The 23662-nt window shown below is 37.2% G+C and overlaps 1 protein-coding gene across 3 annotated transcripts; it reads left to right on the forward strand.

The window, feature by feature from the left end:
• Positions 1 to 698: 698 nt before the first annotated feature.
• LOC146488290 (E3 ubiquitin-protein ligase COP1-like) lies at positions 699 to 22625 on the forward strand. Of its 3 annotated transcripts, none has more exons than XM_085123009.1 (23): positions 699 to 992; positions 1158 to 1217; positions 2873 to 2970; positions 4297 to 4367; positions 5797 to 5860; positions 8384 to 8436; positions 8800 to 8868; positions 10037 to 10183; positions 12733 to 12809; positions 13517 to 13577; positions 13767 to 13881; positions 14236 to 14371; positions 15591 to 15651; positions 15849 to 15931; positions 16353 to 16461; positions 16820 to 16901; positions 17279 to 17395; positions 18305 to 18422; positions 19029 to 19153; positions 19476 to 19564; positions 19978 to 20037; positions 20785 to 20829; positions 21159 to 22625. In XM_085123009.1, the coding sequence occupies exons 1-23, from the start codon at positions 859 to 861 to the stop codon at positions 21174 to 21176; spliced, it is 1992 nt and encodes a 663-aa protein (XP_084979135.1). In that variant the 5' UTR covers positions 699 to 858; the 3' UTR covers positions 21177 to 22625. The 3 variants fall into 3 exon arrangements, with proteins under 3 accessions (XP_084979135.1, XP_084979152.1, XP_084979145.1); XM_085123026.1 differs by having other exon boundaries at positions 10037 to 10171; XM_085123019.1 differs by having other exon boundaries at positions 5803 to 5860.
• The last annotated feature ends 1037 nt before the right edge of the window (positions 22626 to 23662 follow it).

Raw genomic sequence — 23662 nt, forward strand, 5'->3', positions numbered from 1 at the left:
TGCGAAATTTTGCCGCATCCTCACCCTCGAAGGGTTTCAATACATCAGATTCAGTCAACGAATATTTCATGCCCGAAAGTCCAAAATTATCACAATACTAGTAGCAGTGCTTTGAGAATTGTTTGCGCAACATTTACACTTTATTTTTACCCCGCGCACGAGTAAGGGGAATGTTTTAGTTATGAGATGAATTCGTTCTTTTGTTGTCAATATTCCATGTGTAATTAGTCTAATGAAATATTTTATCCATGCAAATGATACCACTATGGGTACCCCCCTACATGAGCTACATGTATTTAGGTTCTTTTTAGGCGTGTGCAGCCCTAAAGGGTATGCTGGGTCTATGCTTTTTAGCCATTTCGGTCGGAAAATTGTTATAGATTGTAGCGATTTTGGTCTGAAGTCTGAAAATTGATATGGATTTTACAGCTGGAGGACACCAGGTTCCGGTTGTTAAACTCGGAGTGGACAACTTTATCCAGAGGATAAGTCGCTATCCTGTGAATAAAAGGTATTGGTTGGAGTCAAGAGAGGATGAGGTTGGAGTACATTTTATCGGCTGGATAGCGATTTATCCGCTTGATGAAGTTGTCCACTCTTTGAACAACCGGTTAAAAACGTATAAGAACAGAGGGCGTACCTTCGGCCAGCGGTCGTAGGATGAGATTCCCGGGACCTAACCACACATGCGCAGATTCAATTTGACTAACGTGAAATTCATTGTGAGGAATGAGCACGAATATTTTCCTTTGTGATTCGTTCAAAATGCCCTGATATACGCTGAATTTGCCTTTGGAGATGTTATCTATACTTCACTTTAAACTTTTCCTTATTCCTAAGTTTAGAATTTAAGCTAAAATGTCGCAGCTGTCGTCCTCAAATTCGACCTCGTCCGGTCAGACGAGGGGGGGACGCCGCCGAAAGAGACCACATCCTCCAGTCTATGGTGGCATCATGAATTCTTTCAGCGACAAGAACAGTGATTTCGTTTGGTAAGTGCAGAATTCTTCGTGTTTACAACTTTGATGATCGAGGACGGACCAGTGAATGCAATTTAAAGAACACTGTCGCTAGATCGAATAAATATGTTAATATGCTCATGCTTTGCGTGATCTGCGCTAAAAATTCCTGTTGCAAAATGTGCTTTTGTTTTACAGTCCAATATGTTTTGATACCATCGATGAAGCTTTTATGACGAAATGTGGACATACATTCTGGTGAGGATTTACCTGCTTTTTTTTGCACCTCGACTTTTTTCCTTGTTGAATTTTACTTCCAGAGCTAAGCTTATATTATTTTTGTCTTTAATTTATCCGGTTAGTATTATTTAGTCCATCAAACCTGATGGTAATCTTTAAGCAGTAACAGTTAGTTGTGGTCACACTGTAATACTTCTCTTGTGACATGGTCATGACATCTTTGAGATCAAACCCAAGAGACCTTTTTAGGGAAAGTAGCACACTCCAATTAAGTCCTTTTTGTCATAACAATAATTTGGTGAGAATCATCAGGAGTGTCCACGTTGGGGATATTCACCAGAAATTTTGATTACTGTGGAAAGTGATTGAAATCAGCAATAAATGTCTGTCATCCATTCCAGTGATTTTTTTCGTACCAGTCCAGCACGAACTCACCATTAATCAGCTTGTGTGCCCACTAGAAAACAAAAAATGCCAAGTGGTCGTTGTCAATCAATTTCAGTGACAAGCGTGAGAGAGAGCCTAGTGCATGCATGGATTGCTTTCAAGTTTTGCTAGAAAACTGGATAAAGCGTTGACACATGCACTTCGACTCTCATGCATGACCACCCCGTTTATTGTTTATTATTATTATTATTATTTTTGTGACTCAAATGAAAGCTTTCTTATCTGAAAGCACTATTAATCTGACCATCTCATCAGTGTGTCCAACAAACACCTTTTGGTGCCCCACTGTACATGTGTCATTGTCTTTGTTAAATTTACCCTGTTAATACGACCATTCTAAATGCAAGGTTCCTTAAGTAGCAATAGCAAACACGAAATGACAAGAAAAAAGTCAAAGTTGTCTAAATTTGTGACTAGTTTTAAATTTAGTAAACTTCCTTATTTACTGTTACGGTATCCTTTGTTTTTTTCTATTTGGTCTCTTTCCTTTTTAATACTTATGAGAATTTGATTTTACCCTACAGCTGTAGTTGACTGGTGTTTACAAGCACATATGATACTGAAGACAGTATTGCTGAAACACAATTAGACAAACATACATCTCTAAGTTTTCTTTTGGCACTACCTGCTTAGGTACAACAACCTCTTTAATAACCAAACCTGACTAAAATTTCATGCCCCATGAGTGATCCTAGTAATGGGGTTCCACTATAACATCATGGTTATGCATGTAATGGCAAAACAGGTTGATTCAGATGTCAGACTGAACATACCACTTGTTTCACCAATCTTTTGTTGTATGTGCAAGTTTCATGCTTGACCGCAGGTCATGCATTACTTCAGATAAGTGAGTGTTCTTGTGTGCCGCAAGTTAAGGCTTTGAGTCGTGAGGTTTGCTATATTACAAAGGACATATTGGTAATTATTGTACTTGGCGCATGAGTTTTAAATTAAAGTTGTATTGTGTTACAAGTTCTGTATCTTGGACTTTTATCTTTCAAGTCTGATTTATTCAATTCTGCATGGATGTTGAACCATAGTCATATCACTTGGTATATACAGCGCTCAAGAGATATAATGTCTAAGACCCCCCCCCCCCCTCCCCCAATGCCCTCCCTGAAAGATTGCAAAGCTTTCTGTTTAACAATTAACTATAATAAGTGATAATATTTGACAAAATTATTGTTTTGACTTTTGTGTTTTTTGTTTTGTTTTTCACTATGCAGTTATCAGTGTATCACTCGGAGTCTTGAAGAAAGTAACCGCTGTCCAAAATGTAACTACATCATAGACAAGCCTGATCAGATATTTCCTAACTTTCTCTGTAAGTGGTTTTTATACCTCTACTGCAAAGGCCGTTATTAATTTACACTGTGGTATTTGAAAATATTTCATTTGAATTGAAAGTTAACCACCCACCTAAAGTCACTGATTTGCATGTTCAATAATAATGTTATTATTAGGACAGAAATTAAAATGGCAAAATCACGTAATGACAAGCTGTCATTAGTATAACCAAAACGTGTGTGGAGAAAGTAGTGGGGAAGTGCACAGTTGATTAATATTGAGGTCACCAAACATTTTAGCAAATTGTACTGAGGCCTCTTAGATTCTACCATAATTTTTCCAGTTGTGGAGGGTGGAATCTCTCCCGTACTTGCTGTCAGATGTTTCAATCCACCCCCGGTGCAGACGTTCTTCGTCAAATGCAGAAAGGAAAAAAGAGGAATCTGTGTACAGGCTAGTTGATGGTTAATTTGAATAGCAATAATATTATTAATGCCAAGGGGCTTTTATCATTCTGATGGCTGGGGTTTATCATGATCAGTGTCGAGGTATCTTTTAGCTGGAGACGAAAAGCAGACGCAACATGTTGGTTTACATAAACATTGAGGTAGTGAGCATTGCTCTGCATGATAGCTTTGAGCTCCCTGAATGAAATCCTTAAATTCAAGTATTCTCATGGAAGGTGATTTAAAAGTGATATTATACCTGAGCACTGTTCTAAAATGCTTTTCAAGATGGTTCTAACTTTGAGTCTGTGAAAGAAATTTTAGAGTGTAAACTGTGGCATTCAGATGAAAGGTAATGAGCAGCTCTTTGCTGTGGTGCTGAACATTCATTTTTTAATTTTTTTGTTTTCAATAATGATTAAATAAATGTAACTAAATTCAAATTTTAGATCTAGTTCATGTTACAATGTAGTTTTGTTTTAGCTCTGGTAGTCTTGCTTTTTCAGGTCATAGCAAGGCAACAAACCGTTAATATTTCACATAGAATAACCAAGCCAACCTCCTTTTGAAAATGCAAATTAATGCAAATTGTATGGCACCAGATGTTAGGAGTGGGTGTACATGTTGGTCATATGATAGTTCATTAACTTTGAAATTGCTTTAATTTTTTTTACCTGCATATCACATCAACGTAGTGTGTGGGCTAGCTTTTAAAACAAAGGCATTCAAACTTAATTTGTGCCCACCTACCCAGGTGCATATATGTTTATAAAATGCTGCCAATTGCTTTATTCACAACAACCTTTGAATTTAGTAGTGGCTGCATTCATTGATCAGTGCTTGTTAAAGGCTTGTTCATCTCCAACTTCACTGTATTTTGTTTTGTGCTAAGTTTGTTGTTATTTTTATGGATGTAGTGAATGAACTTGTGCAGAAGGTTAAGGAGAGGACTGGCCAGAAAAAGAGTAAAATGGCTCCAGATTCCCAGGTAAAGTAAATGCCAAAATTAGCACTTTTTTTTAGCTGCCGTCTGGCATTGGGTTCTGCTACCTTTCCTGTGCAGCGCAGCAAAGATGCATGCTGCTAATCAAAGTGCCTTTTGACAGAGTTCGATCAAAAGAGTTGAGGATCTTAGGAGGATTCATGATAAAGATTTAACTGATCAGGTTGCTTGAAGCCATTGTTATGGGCACCCACTTCTAGACAAAATTTGAGAATTTTATTGAGGGTGTTCCTGCCTTCACATATATCTCATTTATGAAAGCTTTGTCAAGGTGCAAGGAGGGCGATGTGAAGCATATTTATTTAGAAATATTGTATGGATTGCACATGTAGCTCTATATCTGCAGAGGATAAGACACATGCAATTATCAAAACATATTCATGCAAGGAAATTAATTAAACAGCAGCAAGCATCTTACCTGACCATGACAGCCCAGTGCTAGAATTCTCTCCTCCTGAACTGCAAACTAAGAGGCCTTAGATTTGCACTTTTACTTGTCCAGTTTTACAAACAAGGACATTTTTTTTTTCAATGTCAGTCTGTTTTTGGTTAGTTCAAATTTCTATCATCAGAAGCTTGTCTTCTAAAATTGTTTTTATTTGTAGCTTGGGGTAGGGTTAATTTGCATTTTACACATTTGAATAACAGCTAGCCCTTACAAGTGGGAGTTGATAAACAATATGACACATACAAACTGTAATTTATATGGCAGCTTAAATTAAGGAACATTACTGACAGTGATTGCATCTGCCAAGAAAAAACCCCGGCCCGGTTGTTCAAGCAACATTATGACCAAAAGGGTGTCCAATAAATTCCATCTAATAATCTTTTAATAATGTTAATACATGTAGAAACATGTCTCTTAATTGGATATGCTAATTTTCACTTCTGGCTTAAGGCCTACAGGTTGTCTACACCTACACACCGTTTTTTTCTTGAATGTTCAGTTGTTGTGAATTTTCCAAAAAATATTGATCTCCCTTGTAAGGTAAATTATATTGTATTTATATTGAACCTGTACCCACCCTCACACAGGCATCATGCTAGCTAAAAATTGCAGAAAATAGCTGTGATAAATTATTGATTTTCTGTCTACAACTAAATATAGGGTTGTCATATTCCCTTTCCCTTTTTTTAAATAGTTCCTGTTGCCTATGAGAGCAAAGAATCTTTCATGTCATCACCGGTAGTGCAAACTATCTGTTTGATTAACAGAACAGAGTTCCCCCCCTCCCCCTGTATCTCTCTCTTCCCCAAATTTTTACTTTTTTACACAATATTTGTGATAGGGCGTCAAGGCACATCTATACATCTTGTGGATTCGTTAATGCTTGTGTCAGCATTATTACTCAGCAGTTTACTGTCAGGCATAAAAACATACAGTATCTTTGATAAAAATTTCTTCCCTTGAAAGCTGCAGGTTTCAGTGAGTGGGCTTCAGGAGATTCTGTCAAGTGAACATGAGTGGGATTTAGCAGGTATAAGTTTTGAATATATTTACAATGTATAACTCCTTTTTAGTTTACATGTCATTACCAGTAGATTGTGGTTATCACTAAACATCGGGCAGTACATGCCAGTACTTTTATAAGAATAGTATGGAAACAAGATAGAAGAATTTGTACTTTGATATTAGAGGTTAAAGGGTTAAAAGATGGTGCTTCCTCTTGCTGCTGCACATACGTTCTACGCATCTCAGGGTGGAAGGAGAAACTCTGATTTATTAAGGGTTTTACCTACTAAAACAAAGATATTTTGCACAGTTTATGACTACATGTATACGGGTTAAAGCAGAACTTACCATGGGTTATGGGAATACAAAAAGAAAATAAGGGATAGTTAAATTTGGAATAGTTTAGCTCTAATTTGGAAAAAAATATATTCATTTTTAGGTATTTTTTTAAAGCCTTTATCCCAGAATAATACACGGTCTCCCCCCAAGTTTCTTTCTGAATGCCAATAGCCCTCATTGATAAGATTTAAGTTTCCCACATAGCCATAAACTGGAAAAAAGAATTGTGTATAAGAAGGCACCGTCCTTTACACAATTTAAGGACGGTGCCTACTAATACCGAAGTATTTTTGTGCGGTTTATGACTATGCGGGAAAAGCAGATCTTAGCAAGGCCTATTGCAATCCAAAAAGAAATTTGGGAGTAACCACGCATTTTTCATAGATAATTAAGCAACGATATCTCTAAAAAACGCCAAAATATAAAGCAATGTATGGGATTTTTTCCTAAATTGAAGCTTAATTTTCTCTGAAAAATGCATGGTTAGCCCCGATTTCCTTTTGAGATACCAAAAGCATTTGCCAAGTTCTGCTTTCTCCGCATAGTTTTAAACCGCGCAAAAATATTTCTGTGTTAGTAGGCACTACCCATAGGAAACCCGAGTATCTCGCGATGCGCAGAACGTATGCGCAATAACAATAGTAGGCACCGTCCTTAATTTACGCAAAGCAAAGCAACTAGACATACACTGTATTGCTACTCCTTGGTGGATTGGAATTTATACATCTGGGTGAACCGAGACAATATACATTGTAGAGCAACGTTTCCTGTGTAAGGGAACAACGCTGTGCTATGTGCAATGCTATGCTACTGTATGTGTAAGGAAACAATACTATGCTAGAGGCTTCACATAAGCCTCAAATAACTGACCTTCATTTTTGCCAGGGGTGTAATACTGTCAACATAATTTGTGGTGGTGCATGTCCTAGGTACATGTAGTAATATAACAGTAGGAATAAAACAAAATCAAATGTAGGCAGGAAAGCACCAAGTGAACATATTAATTAGCACATTTTGAAAGGCATGTTGATACAATTTAAATCTGATGATTTTCAAATGTAGTGCCTGAAGTTTAGAACGTTCCTTTCATTATTGACAACAGTTCACCTTCATTTAAACCTTTACTCAGTGTTGAAACTTGAGTTGTAAGAGCTGGTTCTTTAAAAGTTTTGAGTCTATGGATGAAAATAATATTCAAGTGATGCCATTGGAATGAAAGCTGTTGCATTCAATGACAAGTAAGAATTAAATCCTGTAAACTGTAGTCATCATAGGAACACAAACTTATTCAAGACATCAGTAGTTTGAGCTATTGAATGCTAAATACTGTAATAGAGCAAAGCGTTGGAAAGTGTATTTGCAGGTGTGCAATAAGTTGAGAAGTTCAAGTTAATACATGTAGAGGTGCAAGTTACTGTCAGATTCAATCATCTTTTTGCAAGTTTAGCTTGACCTTGTGGGGGTATACATGTATGTAACAGGTTAAAATGAAAGCTTGCTAATTTCATGCAACTTAAATAAATATGATCAATTTCATTGCTATGCGACCTTCAAAGTCAAGCTTCTGACTATGACCTGGGAAAAAACTCTGTAAATTATGCATACCAGTAGCTACAGATGTGGGCAGAATAAGGCATGTAGGAAATATGATGAACTGTTGCAAAGATTGTATGCAAGAAGAGCAATTTAATTAGATGAGCAGTTGTTACTAAGCCAATATAATATAAATTAAAAGTGGCTGCAGTTTTCCACTCAAAATGATTACATGTGCTCACAATATTTCATTTCTGAATGATGGAATCATTCAGCCATAACCAAGACTGACTAAACATGTCTAGAATGTTTTTACGCTAATCTTGATAATTTAACGCAATGATATTGTACTGTTTTTGGACATTTCCTTGTTTGTAGACAATAGCTGCAGATTGGAAAACTTAATATTTTCCCTTTGAATATGGGGGTGGGTGGGTGTGAAGTTAGTAGGTGGTGTGACTTACAAAATATTGCATGCACATTCACAATATTGTCACACAGCAGGATAGTAGCTATTTAAATACACGTGGGTGTCTGTTGCCAACCAACGATGGGGGTCTGGTCTATTGTCACAATCCTGGAGGCGTTAGACTTTGAACAACCTACATGTATAGCAAAGAAATTGACTTTTAATCATGTGTGACTAAATTGCTTAATTCTTTCTTTACTCTGCCAGATGTAAATTACTTGTTGGATGTTTTGACACAAAAGAAACAAAAGCTGGAAGCAGTAAGTGAAGTTACTACATGTACTTACTAGATAATTCTCCTAGCAGCTATTGCCTGGAATGTGGGGGTGGGGGAGGAGGGAGGCAGGGGGGGGGAGGGTACCAGTTAGCTTATTTTGTAAGGGGAGGTTTACTCAGAGTTTAAAGTATCAAGGAGGTACAATTGGATATTTTTAGATTTAACAATATTTATGTCCTGGGAGCCATGGACCTTTCATGGTATCAATGTCATCCTTTAACCTGAGGAAACACTTTGGGTATTGTTTTTTTTTTCCTTAATTGTATTTTATATTATACAGTTGGTTTCCTGAAATAGCATGATCTGTTTTACTCTTTAATTAATTGTTAATCCATTGTCTAATCAGGATAGCCAAGCTGTGCAGCATGAGCTTCTAAAGGATTTTCTTTCACAAGTTAAACGCCACAAACAAGAGGTTATTATTAATATTTTATGGAACACTTTTAATTAGCAGAGTGTTGTATCATTTCATTTTTTAAAAGTGTATCGTTATGTTTGCCTCATGATTCAAGACATTTAATCACTGAAGATGTGGATTGTGATCTATTTTCAATGGTGCCGGCTAGTCTTCCTCGTGTTCTGAAGTCAACTTCATCACATGATGCTAGAAGCTAGAAGTTGTAGGCATTCATTATACTTTCAAAGGCAACTTTGTGAGACAAAATGATAACAAATTAAATAATTTAATTTGAATAATTTAATTTTTATATTATTATTAATGAGTGGAACTCCTTTGATCTATCACTTAGGGGAGCCGCCACTTTATCCAGCCTTAAACAAAGCCTTCCCAAAGTTATTTTTAAAATTACCTTAAATAGTGAATTCCTTGTATTTCCTTTATTACATACTTGTTTTGTTATAAATCTCATAATTATGTATGTCAATATATTAATGTAATTCAGTAATTGTAGATTCTTTATTCTTTCACTTTTTCTTTTGATGTACTTCTATTTTTATTTAACTTTTATCATGTAAATTATTATTTTTGTTAATTGTTTTAGTCTTAGAGGACCTTAGTGAAGTTGGCATCCCCTAAAAAGATTATTATCATTAACAATAAGTGCATTATTTTATTTATCGTTTGTCTCATGATGTAGTCACTTTTGAGATTGAAATCGCGACGTTTCGACTGCTTACTGCTAGTCTTCATCAGGCCATGAGGTCGACTGGTCACATGGCACCATTTATACCACGATGGTCAGCTTTGATTGGTGCATTTTGATCCTCACTGTTCCAGTGAGAAGTTGCTCCCTCAGCGGTCCATTCTTGTACCCTCCTGTTTTTTTTCTTGATCATGGGCATCCACATTTCGGGAATTTTAATTCCGCTGTCCCTGTTGATGCTATTAGGGTGAAGTCTTATGTGGATAGCTTCCTTGACCCCGAGACAAACGATAGTACACTTATTGTTATTGTATCTACCATGATAACAACAATAACCTCTCTCTCAACATTATTTTACTGCATTCAATACTTTACTGCATTTAAATTCTTTAGTAACCATCACCAACTGAAGTCAAATTGAATGCATGTACATGGAGAAGTGTAATAATATTATTACCGGTATCTTCTTTTTCTTTCTAGCAACTTGATCAACTGACAAGAGAAGTGAAACTCATTGATGAAGACATGAAGAGAGTAATGGAGATGATAGCATCTCATAATCGGCAATATCCAATGCCAGTTCCTTTGACACTTCCTGGAGCTGAGCGTCTCATGGTTAGTGACGTGGTATGTACAGCATGTAACACCTGGCTGATCTTCTTCTTTCTACAGGGTATTTGTCTTTGGTTGAAAAACTGATTTAGGGCTGGGTCTCGCATGTGATGCAAAAACATCCACAAGCGAATGCGTGTGCAAAATTACATTTTATTTAACACAGATGCAAGCTCTGAAAGCATCCATTCAAGAAATGGTAAAACTTCTATTTTCCTTGCACTTTTAAGGTTGCAGTTGGTTGTCACTTTCGTTTTTGTATCATATACATATGTTATCACTTTTATCAAAAGCAGTCAACACAAGTGTTTACAAGGGGTCTCTGTAAAACGCAGACCGGATGGCGGCGGATGGCGGATGGCGGACGGCGGATGATAAAATGCGGATGACAAAATGCAGATAATAAAATGCGGATGGAAAAATGCGGATGACAAAAAAAAAATAAATAAGAAATAAATAAATAAATAAATAAATAAATAAATAAACAATTTCTTACGCCAAATTTCTTTTAGAAAATTATGTAAAAATTAAGTGAAAATTAAGTACTGATTCATGCCGAAAGACTTACGCTGTGGCTTGACCGTTTGTTATATGTTATGAAGTTGCACTAGGAAATAGCCGGAACAAATTTTTGTAACCGCTTTGCTTGACTTGAGGCGAGGGTACATCTGAAAGCTGTTTTTACGCCGCTTAAAATCGATTTAACGGAAATATCTCGCTCGCGTTTCAAGCAATACAAGAACCTTTAGCTCATAACACAAATCAATGTTTAATTAGTTAATATTTGATGTAGTTTAAAAATGAACTAACCGGCAAATCAAGTAAGTTATTTTGCTTACGATATACTGTCTACGTGCGGGTCTAGGGGTAAGCTAAGCCTTCGGTGGCCGTGTAAAACAATGACAATAAGATTTACCTCGACAGAAGCCGGAAGACATTGGACAAAGCTACAACTAAAATGCTACTATCGCAATTTTGTAACATGCATTACAGTCAACCCAGGTCACGCGTGAAAAGTATTTCCAAGAATGAAATGAACATTCGAATTTCTCTTTGTAATATCCGACGTGTGAATGGAATGTTGGACATTTCTCTGGAAATCGTTCCGAAAAAGACGCATTAACTGAAAAAAAGATTCAAAATACTTGGGAAACAATTGTTATTCTTGAAATATTCAATTAAAATGACATGTAAATTTCAAAACTCCGTTCAAATTTCAAAAATATAGTTCACGCGTGACCTGGGTTGACTGTAAAACCCAAAAGCTATAAATAATCCCTACCATCGTGGGCTGGACCAGCATTTTCACCATACATGTAGAGTGAACACAAAAAAGGTTAACAAAAATTGCCTGACTTTAAAAAAAGGTTGAAGATCGATTGAGTTTAATCAATTCATTAACCTAACTCACCTCTTCCAAACAAAAGTTGGCTGGTATTCCGGCAACTCAGACATCGGTTAACCCAGGTGCGCGGTTCATTCACTCGAGCTATTACGTACGCTATTAAACAAGCCTTTCTACGTACAGGTGCCGTGCACGTACAAACGCTCGGTGCAAAATTGACAACTATTTAGGGTAGGGTGGTGTGTCGATCAAGTACTGCAGTGGTAGTAGTGTAGTTTTCTTTGTTAAATGTTAGTTACTAATAAAAATGGGGGGAAAAAGAACTGTAGTGGTGATGTTAAGTTGAAAAGTATGGATCCCGATCAAAAAGTACTTCTTCTTCGATGAAAGTGCTTTCTTTTTTTCGGATCAGACGATACATAAAGAAAAAATGTGGGAAATTTGTGATTAATTAATTAATCAATCAATTTATTTATTATTTTAATTTTTTTGTCATCTGCATTTTATTATCCGCATTTTTCTATCCGCATTTTATTATCCGCATTTTATCATCCGCCATCCGCCATCCGCCATCCGCCGCCATCCGGTCTTCGTTTTACAGAGACCCGTTTACAAGCAAGTGAGATGCAATGTATCTGCTGTATTGATAAAACACTCCAAATATGAATGCATGCACAGAATTCTTTAACTAGCATTTATAATGAGCCATGTGCGAACAAACCCTATTGTAAGTGATTTTTTAGTGAGTGGCTCCTACAGCTCCTCCTACGTGGCTCCTACAGCGTCCTACAGTGTAGATTATTGGTTTTACTGGAACAATTTAAATTACAATGATTTCTGTTGATAAAACAATAACCCCAAGAACTGTTGTGATGGCGATTTAATTAAACAGTCTTGAATTATTGTGGACATAACACTCAGATAGAAATGTATTGTTGTGAATGAACTAGGAAATAAATCTGGAATAGTTTCTAATGTTTACACATGGAGAATGTCATGGCAATTCACTGTAATGTAAGTCTTGATCTACATCTATTAACACCACGAAACACCTCTGTAGGCCTGAATCATTAAAGGTAGAATGACATGCTGTTTCAATTATTTTGAAAGTTATTTTAAGTGGTGACAAACTGTTCAAATAATGGACAGAAAGAGAGCTGTAGTTAAATTAAAATAGCCCTGTACTAGTTAAGGAGGTTGATGCATTGGCTTGTTGCAGGACCATGCTGTACCTACAACTCCCACAGCCAAAACTGCACCAATGGCAGTAGGATCTGATGTAGAACCTTCAACTAGGTAACTACATGTACCATTATTTTAGGTGGCTGACACTGGTTTCCATCACTTTCCAGTACAAGTACTTTGATGAATCAATACTACCACTCTTTATCAATTGATGCAACGATAATCGTGTCAAACAAATGCCTAATCATTGGTGAACAAGTGTTGGTGCTTTCCTTGACATAATATGTTACCATAGTAACAGTATAACCTTTAAATAGTCATTACTCAAAAATGGAATTGGTATGTTCAGATGCAATGTTTCTGCAAAGTTTAAAAGCATTTGTAAGGAGGAGCTCAGGGCGGCCTTAAATTTCAAAAATATTAAAGTAAAGTTAGTATCCGATGCTTTGGACTAACATTATTTTAGTCAAAAACTGGTGATTTTATGAAGCTCTTCCCCACTTGCTTTTAAAACCGTAAACAAAACAGTGGTTTTGTTGCTCCATTTCCTGTTTGTTTTGATTTGACAACAGAAACATGTTACTGGTCTTTGATTTGAAATTGTCCTACAGCTGTATAATGCATTGCAAATTAAAATCTGTTTAAGTACATAGGAAAAATATATAAATTATCACTTGATTTCTTCTCAAACAAATTACCCTGTTTAGCAAGTAATACATTTAAAGTTGTCTAGAGTTTAGAGTAAGTATTTTGGGGGTAGTATATATTACTAGATAGGATATACAGTGTACTGCAGTATTTTTTGTGCTTGTTTTCAGTCATGATGATTCATGTGATCATACAGAAGCAGCTCAAGATGGCTTCAATGGAAGCCAGCATGTAAGTACACAATGCAGTGACTCTACCAACATCTGTAGAGTGCTTACAAAGAGAAGCTAGCACACTGGTACAGTGATCTTACAGTATGGTTGCTTACAAGTTAAAGTGCCTCTAATCATTTTTAATAGCAGAGAAACTGTGATTGCAGTAATGATATAGGTGTATTTATTTGTTTTCTGTTTGTTACAGGGAGCAAAGCATCTCTTGTGCAGCACTAGTCTGGCTTCAAGGAGAAAAAGGATTCACCAGCACTTTGATGACCTTGAAAGATGTTACTTTTCTATCAGACAAGGAGACTTGCCAAGTAAGTGTGTGGACATTCTTAAGTTTAATGTTTCAATGATGCTCTTGAGGGTCCAGACATGTATTGTGCCTTTCAGTGACAAATTAACTCTTATAGCCTTGATATCAAAATGTCAATTCTCCGAACTGTTCTCCATGTATTTCCTATTGTGCTAGTGGGGAGAATGTGCTTACACTTCAAGGCATTTAAACCTTGCTGATCATTTCCTGTATTCTCATGACTTTCATGTTTGATTAAGTAGTGATATTGTAAGGAGAAAGAAGATGCTGATCGCTATTGGGGCTAAAAGAAAATGGTTACAAAAAAACTACACATTTTTTTCTTCTTCTAATAATAATTATTATTTGGTGTTAGGTGATGCTGGAACATCAGATGCCCTGGATTATTTCACTGACAGTCTTGCCAAGTTTACAAAGTTCAGCGGTTTCCGCTGCCTGGCTACACTTAGTTATGCCAGTGATATTTACAGTGGATCTAGTATTGTGTCAAGGTCAGTTTAAAATGAAGTCTTGCTCTTATTAAGAAAGGAGTTTTTGAGGAAAAGTTATGCAGGGAAAACTCAATTAATAAATAATTTCCTTGGGATTGTCATTAATACAAGCTGCTTGAAATACGGGTAATTTAACAGCAGAAATAGTCAAGCAACATGAAAACCTTCTCAAGTTGCAGGGCTCGAAATAATTTCCAGAGAGTCTCCACACATGATGACTGGCCAAATTCATTTTAGCTTGGTCAGGTATCGTTTCTGGCTGGTCAAATTTATAACATGAATAACTCTTATAACAGGGGCCCATGAAGCAAAAATGGCATTATATATTTCCCCAAAAAAGGCGTTGCTTAGAGCTTATAGCACTTAAAAGCACTCATAGTCAACAATAAAAATACATTACAGCGACGAAATGAAAATAAGCTTATGTGTATTAAAATAAACTAACTAATAAAGGTGCGACCCTATGCCCCACTGGGGGCTCAAAGGACTAAGGAGGGAGGGAATAAAGGTGAAATTATTTTTAATTTTGTGACTGGAAGTGCGTGAACCCTGATGTCTGTTTCAATGTGCGAATTGTAAACAATGGTTCTAGCTACATTTCACCCAGGATTTCAGATCAAAGTTCCGCAATACACAGCAACTCTCTACATACTGATAACAACTGAAACAACTGAACAGCATGGAAATTTTAATTTATCTCATCTCCAATATGATTGAATGTGACCGGTCAACATGATTGGCAAGGCAAAAGTACTGCAAGTGGGAATAATGTATGTAGTGTAAACAATAAAGTGAAAAGTGAATATATCAGAACTTATGATAAGTGAAATGACAACTTGGATGAAACTAATTAATGTAAATTTGTAGTGTAGTGTAATGTAATTAACTGTATTGCAGTAGTCTATCTTTTTGTTGTGTAATTAAATATGCTGTAATTTAAACATGCTTGCATTTATTTGTAATATTTGTACCTACATGTATCACTTAGAACTATTCAGTATTGTAAACATTCCACATGGAACCAGATTTATTTGTTTGCAACAAGCGTTTTAAAATAAAGTTGTGCATATGTTTAAAGAAATGTTGTCAAGTGAAACAAAATGAAGAAGTGTTCTCATGCAACCTTTGAAAAAAATGTTTATGTATTGGTTAAAGTATGGCTTATATCAAACCTCTGTTTCTCTCATAATGTTGTTTTGTTTCATTTTGCTCTTCACAGCATTGAATTTGACCGTGATTTTGACTACTTTGCAATTGCTGGTGTCACTAAGAAAATAAAGGTACAGTGTACTAACAAGTTCCATGTCTGTGTTAGACTCCATAAGTAGCGGGTCAACCAAGAGTGGCCTGACTCATGCAATCACTGGCGAGTTTTGTAAGCTTTTTAGTAGAGAAGCCAATAACCTTCAAATTTAAATTGAATTTTACACAATCAAATCTCTTCTGATCTTTTGTGTGTTTGTTTTGTCAACTTCAGGTTTTTGAATATGGTACAGTGATCAGGGATGTGGTGGATATTCACTGTCCTGTCAATGAAATGGTTTGCAATTCAAAAATTAGGTGAGATGAAATGGAGCCAAATTTTGCAGTTATAAGGTTCTTCTGCATGGGTTTGTTAATAAAATCGCTAGCTGTCACCATTGAATAAAAACTTACACAAAATAGATTTTTTGGTTTTTGTTATGGTACAGTTTATTGTGTTGTTGTAGAAGGTAGTTTTTAAAACTTTGTTTTGAGTCCAAGGTTGAAATGTAAATCGTCACCATATTATAAGACAGTGAAAGCTATTAAGCTTTTCCCTCCTCTTGTAATGTCTGGTGGTTCTGACTTTAAAGTTTGTTGAGTACATTTCTTTAAAAACAAGTTTAGAAAAACTCTGAAATTAGAATTTAGAAAGATTGTTGCTTCAGTAGTTGCAAACACCAGTAGTGCAAAGACTATTTCATCCCGTGTAATTCTCAGTATTCGTTTTCTGTTGCAGCTCAATCTGTTGGAGTTCATATCACAAAGGTTTACTGGCCAGCAGTGACTATGAAGGCACTGTTACACTCTGGGATGCTTTCACGGGATCAAAAACAAGATCTTTTCAGGTAAAACTTATATGATGATGGTGATGACAAAGACGACAGTGGCAACGACAGTTACGATGATCATCTCAACAAAAAGCATTTCCTAAAATTTCTTTCAAGAAATTCAAAATGGTTGGAAGTACATGTAGGAATGATGAAAGTGTAATTATGTTGGACTTTAAAGTATTGTACTTTGCCATCGGTGTCAAATTTCAGTGTTATTATTCTTCTTTCTTTCTGTTTTCTTTAATTTTTTTTTTTTTTGTAATGACGTGCATGTTCCTTTATTATAAAGATGTCTATAGACATTTGTCAGACGTTTTGAGGTCCAACGGAATATTTACCTTAAAGTAATGAGTAATGTGTTCTGTTCATGTAGGAACACGAGAAAAGGTGTTGGAGCGTGGATTTTAATCATGTTGATCCAAAACTCTTAGCTTCAGGATCTGATGATGCAAAAGGTAATAATGGATCTTGAAAGTAAACAGTAAAAGTTCCAATTCCTGTTGCATAAATCAACGAAGTGTATCACTTCATTGCAACCCATGTGTTTGTGCGCAGTTGGCGCGCGCGTTTAAACAGATTGGACGTGTGAAATTTTGCTCCGCTGTGGACGCTTCTTATCAAGTTTCGTTTCGCTACTCGCCTCGACTTGCTCGCTAGCTATTTGCGGATAACATCAAAGAATTAATGTAAAAATTAACATAAACAGCACTTTAGCTTTAAAGTTCTCATCTTCATTGGAAGAGGAGGTGCATTCCACGTTAGTAGTTTTTTTCCAATGTAATGGGTGAATGCACACTCGTCATATTTGTTTTCCCAACTTATTTTGTTTCAGTCAAGCTGTGGTCAACAGATATGGAGCACTCTGTGGCTTGTTTGGAAGCTAAAGCTAATGTTTGCTGTGTCAAATTCAACCCAGAGAGTAGATACCACTTATCCTTTGGCTCAGCAGGTATGAATGTTTGCATCTGAGTAGCAAAGCAAGGGAAACACGCCCGCGCGCGCGAAAATTGCCTCCTGCGAGGAAACACGGCGCGTCTCCTCGCGGGAGGCAAATTTCGCGCGAGTTCGCATGTTTAATAAGGGACTACCCGTAGTCCACAACTAGCCTATTGATTCAATGTATCACGCAGCATAGCTGCCAACAGCAGTCAGTCATCGAACAGGGTGTGGCCAAAATTAGACCCTTCTCGAAAATGGAGGCTACAGATTTGAATGAGTTAAAATTGAACTAAATGAAAAAACTGATACCAGCACTGGAAAGAGCACCTTTACTTTAGTAACCTCGCAAAGTTTCAGCATATTACGTGTTATATCACCTTAGGAAATGTAAGATGAAATTTGACAAATTTACAGACGTTTGTACGACTGGGGGTATACGTCATATCCCCAGTGATACAAACGTCTGTAAATTTTTCATTTTTCAACTTATATTTTCTCAGCTGATATTACACCTGATATGCGGAAACTCTGCAGGGTTACTAAAGTGAAAGTGCTCTCTCTAGTGCTGGTATACGTTTTTAACTTTAACTTGTTTGAATTTTCGGCCGCCATTTTGGAGAAGGGTTTATTAGACAATGTCCAATCCCAGCTCCAGTGGCACACAATGAGCGGACCATGATTTTGAAAACCAATTTTTGTAGTATTGGATTAAAATACAATCTTCTCAAATGCTGACTGAAGCATTTCTAAAGGTGAAGGAAGGAACGTTTATTGTAGTCGGAGTGGTTATTTGTTTTTTAAAAAATAGGCACAAGAGAGTCTGCGCGAAATCGAATCTTAACAGTAGATGAGTGGTTTATTCCTTGTTCTTCTCTGTAGAACTAATTTGCATCGTACGTTTGTTTCTTTTCGTCAACAGATCACTGTGTGCATTATTATGACTTACGGAACACAACCAAGCCAATAACAGTATTCAAAGGCCACAGGAAAGCTGTGTCATACACAAAATTTATCAACACTGAAGAAATCGTGTCTGCGTAAGTCTATTTTTAGTGTCATTATACACTGTACGCAGCCAATTTGCAAAATCAGCGCGCATGGTAGCAGACAGCCTGCGAACAATTTTCGAGGTCCTTTTTGTAAACCACTTTTTAGTGAAAAAGTTTCCTCATTAAAGATTGTCATTATTATTATTATTATTATTATTATTATTATTATTATTATTATTATTATTATTATTAACAAGCTCTCTATTGGTCAGCCGCGAGAGGATTGGCTCCTGCCTCAGTCCTCTCGCAGCTGACTCTAATAGAGAGCTTGCTTGCAAGCTAAGTGGCAGATCTTACAGTAACTTTATAGTTCCCTTCATGTGTGAAATCTTTCATCCACAGTTCACTTATATTAGAGACTTCATACACTTCTGTTGTTACGAATTGATAAAATAACCAGCTCCCAGTTGGCTTGATAGCTCAGTCGGTAGAGCGCTGCACCGGCATCGCAGAGGTCATGGGTTCGAATCCCGTTTTCAGGCTTTCTTAATTGCAACTGCTTTAGGTCGGCATGCGACATTCAAAACAAACATCGTAGTGTGTTTTAAGCATTTTATTTAAAAACCTGAATGAAAGCTTCCCTTTTTATAACAGATCAACAGACAGTCAGTTGAAACTGTGGAACATCAGTAAGCCGCACTGTCTTCGAACCTTTAAAGGACACATTAATGAAAAGAACTTTGTTGGGCTGGCTTCCAATGGAGATTACGTCGCCTGTGGTAAGTTTGTCTCAAAATACTTCAATAAAACACTCAGAAGAATGTATTCGCTGTCTTGCCGCGGGACGTCTGATGCCTGTTGGAATTGCATGTGATAAACTTTGATGAAAATTTCTCTGTTGCAAGCCATAGATAATACGGGAAGGTATTGAAACCTTTCTGATGGGAACCGCTGGTATCATCATCAGCATCGTCATCGTAAGCATCGTCATCATCATCATCATCGTCATCATTGTCATTGCTCGGCGAGGTAAACATGGACATGGCTTAGGAATAACTAGAGCACGTAATTAAGTTTTTTTTGTTTGGTTTTGTTTCACAGGAAGTGAAAACAACTCGCTGTACTTGTACTACAAAGGCCTGTCAAAACAGCTGCTCACTTTCAAATTTGACACCGTAAGAAGTGTTTTGGTGAGTTAAGCTCAAAATTCAAAGCCTTTTGGCAAGGAAACTAACAGACTCAAGGGTAACTTCCGCTCGTGTATTTGTCATATAGATACTGGGATGTTTTGCCGTTCTACGTTAGTAGGGCATGGCATAGCCCGGCGATAAGAAACAGGCCCTTTGTTGGTGCTTTGGTTGTGCTAATGCCTTCACGTATTAGTCAAACGGAGGAGCTATGTGTTTTAGCTCTGTGAATTCACTACATTATTTTCGAACAGTTGTTAAATTTTTGGGGGTCAGTGTTATTTGTTTTGGCTTGTTTCGTTTGTTGTTGTTTGTTTGTTTTCGTTTTTTTCCCTTTTTTCGTGAAGTCAGACCAGGTGTTGCTGTACTCGGTTCATGGTTTCACATTTCTCTCATCATTTGGCTTAATTTTGTAGGAGAAAGATAAGAAGGAAGATGATGCAAATGAATTTGTGAGCGCGGTTTGCTGGAGAACTGTGAGTAAAACCCTATTATTCTTGCGTTTGTAAACACTTCCTCGCGCTCCCTCGGTTTCTGAAATTTCGATGCCAAAGTAGCTAATTCCTAGAAGAGGTAATTTCAGTTCACGCTAATCGTCTTGGCCCCAACACTTGCCATGAAATTCCAGGAGTGTTCCTATCTGTCCAAAACAATGGCGCTGTATCTGCTTTTACAATGCAAGCTCTTCCCTTGTATCCCCATTAGCTTCTACCACATCAACATTTACTCTTTTTACTAACGAATCGCCCAAACGCGAACTTACGATGCTCGAGGCGCCGAATACGTGGACTCTCGCGTGGGAAGATCGCGCTCTCGTAGCACATCTCTCCAGTATCCATTTCCTCGCTCGCTCCGGCCAGACTTCTTTTATAGACCCCGCACGTTCGTACGACTAACAAAGAAAAAAAAAACGACTGTTTTGTAGTCTAGACTAACTCGAACTGAAAGCAGTTTTACCATCCTTACAATACTACTGCAAAGATAAAATGGCCTGATGTTCAAACAAATTCTTCCAGTTGGTGCCATAAGAAATATATGCAGAATAGTCAGGCGAATATTCATCTTGATATTACGGTTTTGGCAGCTTACCTTGACGGTTCGAGTTATCGAGATTCTACAAACTGTGAATCAACAACCTGTTTGTTTGTTTGTTTGTTTGTTTGTTTTTTGTCAAGAGAACTTAATCCGGGTGAGTAATACTAATCTCTATCCTGTTTAAACAGGGCTCCAATGTTGTTGTGGCTGCTAACAGTCAAGGGACTATAAAGGTACGTATCTACTTGCTATACTACTTAAAGCCGAGTCCAGTGGGTCTTTAGGGATGTAAGGCATCCAAGGTTAACGGAACTCATCTTATATCAGATGAGCTTGGTGTTAGTATTGAAGGCGTTTATAATTTGTTGTGTATTGTGTGGCTTGAGCGTTTTGCAAAAAAGATGTCTGTGAATTTGTTGGATTGTTTCTTGCTTGTTTATCTTTCTTGTTTATTTGTTTGTTTTCGTGTGTGTTTGTGTTTTTTTCTTTTGCCCTCGTCAACCATTTTATGGCACCGTTTTACTACTCAATTTGTCGTGACTGGTGTCTCGTCCTTTTACAGGTTCTGGAGCTGGTCTAAGACTGTCCGTGGTCACACATGAATATATTTATTACCTTGTAAATAGAGCTGAACGGTTTAGAGCCGAGCTAATTGAATGTCACATATTGTGTATGTGAACACTAAGTAAGACGTTGAAAAATTTTGATAAGCTGTAGTTATATATGAATGTACCATGACAATTTCGTTTGCTAGAACTCGTTCAATCTACAAGAAGGCGCTTGATGCTCAAGCCAAACAAACAAACAAACAAACAATGCTACGGTTTCGGTTGTACAAGTTCTGCTATTTCGAATGTTGTATTTTAGCTCAAATTAGGGTGGATTTTTTTTGGTTTTCTTTGTTTTAATCAAAACCATTCGGAACACAAGAAAGTGAACGTGAAAAACGTTATTTAGTTACTTTGGAAAAGGCGTGATTTTGCCTATATGCCATAGGTATGTCTTGGTGTATTTGGTCTACGCCAATCAGATTAACGCTACTATCGACCAACGAAATTCTCAGTTCTATATTTATACCTGAGCGTTGTTATTTAGCGGATCCAGTGTTTAGTTAGTTAAACCGGAACTGCAGAAGCTGTTGTTTGCTTATTTGTTTAGACTGTAAATGAGTACAGACTTTAGACATTTTGTCATCTCCATGATCGCGTTGAGCGCAACTCAAGCAGCCTTCAATTTTGTCTCGTTTCTAGTCGAATGCTGATGAAACATTTGCTTAGATATCCGCGATAAGGCCATTCCTGAGTTGCTTTGAACCTCATCACGAAAGCGAGGCTAAGTGGCTTAGTGCAAGGCTTTTTATGTGAAAATTAGTATTGTTTGCATATGAACACTTATTTTCGTAATAAAAGCTTTGCACAAAACCGCGCTTTTATAATGAGGAAATGGCCTATTTGTTGATCTCGAACTACGTTTACTAAAGAGGAAACACAGCCTCGTCTCCAGTCTCCCTTGGAGCACGGTCAAATTTGAGCTAATCGGGAAGACGCGTGATCGCCCTGGGTTCCAAGCCCCCTTTCCCTGGTTTCATTGTAATGGCACGAACCCAAGCTCTTTTTTCCTCTCCCACCCTCATACTCCATGGGGCTGTACTAACGTTTCCAATCCGGATACATTTACTCTAGTGAAAGCGTAGCCCGACATCTTCAGCCGTAATGTCGTTATCTGCGGGATTCATTTTTTCCATTACTAGTATAACCTAGGACTGGTACTTGTTGTTCGTCGTTGATCGTTGAACGAAAAGGAAAACGCGCGTGGAAACTCGAGGGGAGGGTGTCTTTATTCGCTCTCGCGCGGGCATGTTTCTTTTTCACACGAGATGAGAGAGACCATAGTGTAAATATTGTTTAATGCTCAATTTACCAAGTTTAATGGCAGAAGTATCAGTAGAAGGAAATTTTTGGAAGAGGTTGTTAATATTTGAAAGCTTTCTAGGTTGCGTTGTATAGAAAATAAAAAGAAAGAAATGTCATACCGAGTGTCATTTGATTAGCGTCTAGCATTGGCCGTTTTTGATGAAACCAATGTGGACAAACATCGGTGCGTCAAGTTATGAGTCTCGTATAGTTTGCCTGGTAAAAAGACGGGTACAAGGCGAATTATGCGTTTGGACCGGCGAACTGTAGGCTTTGGTGCGTCTTGAATGAAGCGCTATCGAAGAAAATTAAAATTAAGCTGTTTTGTTACATGAACTGCTGCATTTTTTGCCGAACGGAATTGAATTTTACCATCTACTTTTCGACAAGCACAACAGAAGAACACTTGGAAGATAACACATCATAGCAACTGGTTAGAATTGTAACGTTCCGGCGAAACCGCGGTTTTGCATTCAACGGTAATAAACAGTGTATTTTTTTTTGGTAGTGGCTAAAATTATTAACACGGTGGAAAACCAGTAATCTCATATCACCAAAAAAAAAAAAAGGATCCTTTGATCACTAAGGAGAACGATGACGCAAATGAATCCTGGATAATCAACATGGAAATATACTGATACAGTATAAGAGGGTCAGTGATAAACTATTACAGTGCAATTGATCAGAACCTATAATTTAGGGGACTCCAACCTGTGTTCCGAGTGTCCACCTGCAGTTTTCACCGTAAAAGCCAATGAAATTTTTCATGTTGCAGGGTTTCTAGCCTGTAGGCCTCCTTCCCTCAGTTCACCTCAATCAGTCACACCTAACTGAACCGAGCATTAACCTGTTCCATGACCGGCCCCGAGGAATTAGTGAAGCAGCAGTTAGACAAGTGTGTCCAATATTTTGTTAGTTTGTTTGTTTCAACCTCTCTATTTGAATTGTTTATCATTTTTGAAAGAATAACTGTAAATAATTAATACGTTGGTCACAATTCAGGATTCTACCCAGACTCAAAGGTTCGAGCCTTTTTGCATACAGAAAGCTGACAATTTTTTTTTGTGATTCCATGAGCTTACTAAGCCAGTTGATTTACTTAAAAGCTCACATGATATATATGTGTTTTTTGAGTGAAGTATGCGGAGAATGA

Source organism: Pavona decussata, unplaced genomic scaffold, assembly GCF_977016875.1.
Source record: "Pavona decussata unplaced genomic scaffold, jaPavDecu1.1 SCAFFOLD_11, whole genome shotgun sequence".
Classification (NCBI taxonomy): Eukaryota; Metazoa; Cnidaria; class Anthozoa; order Scleractinia; family Agariciidae; genus Pavona; species Pavona decussata.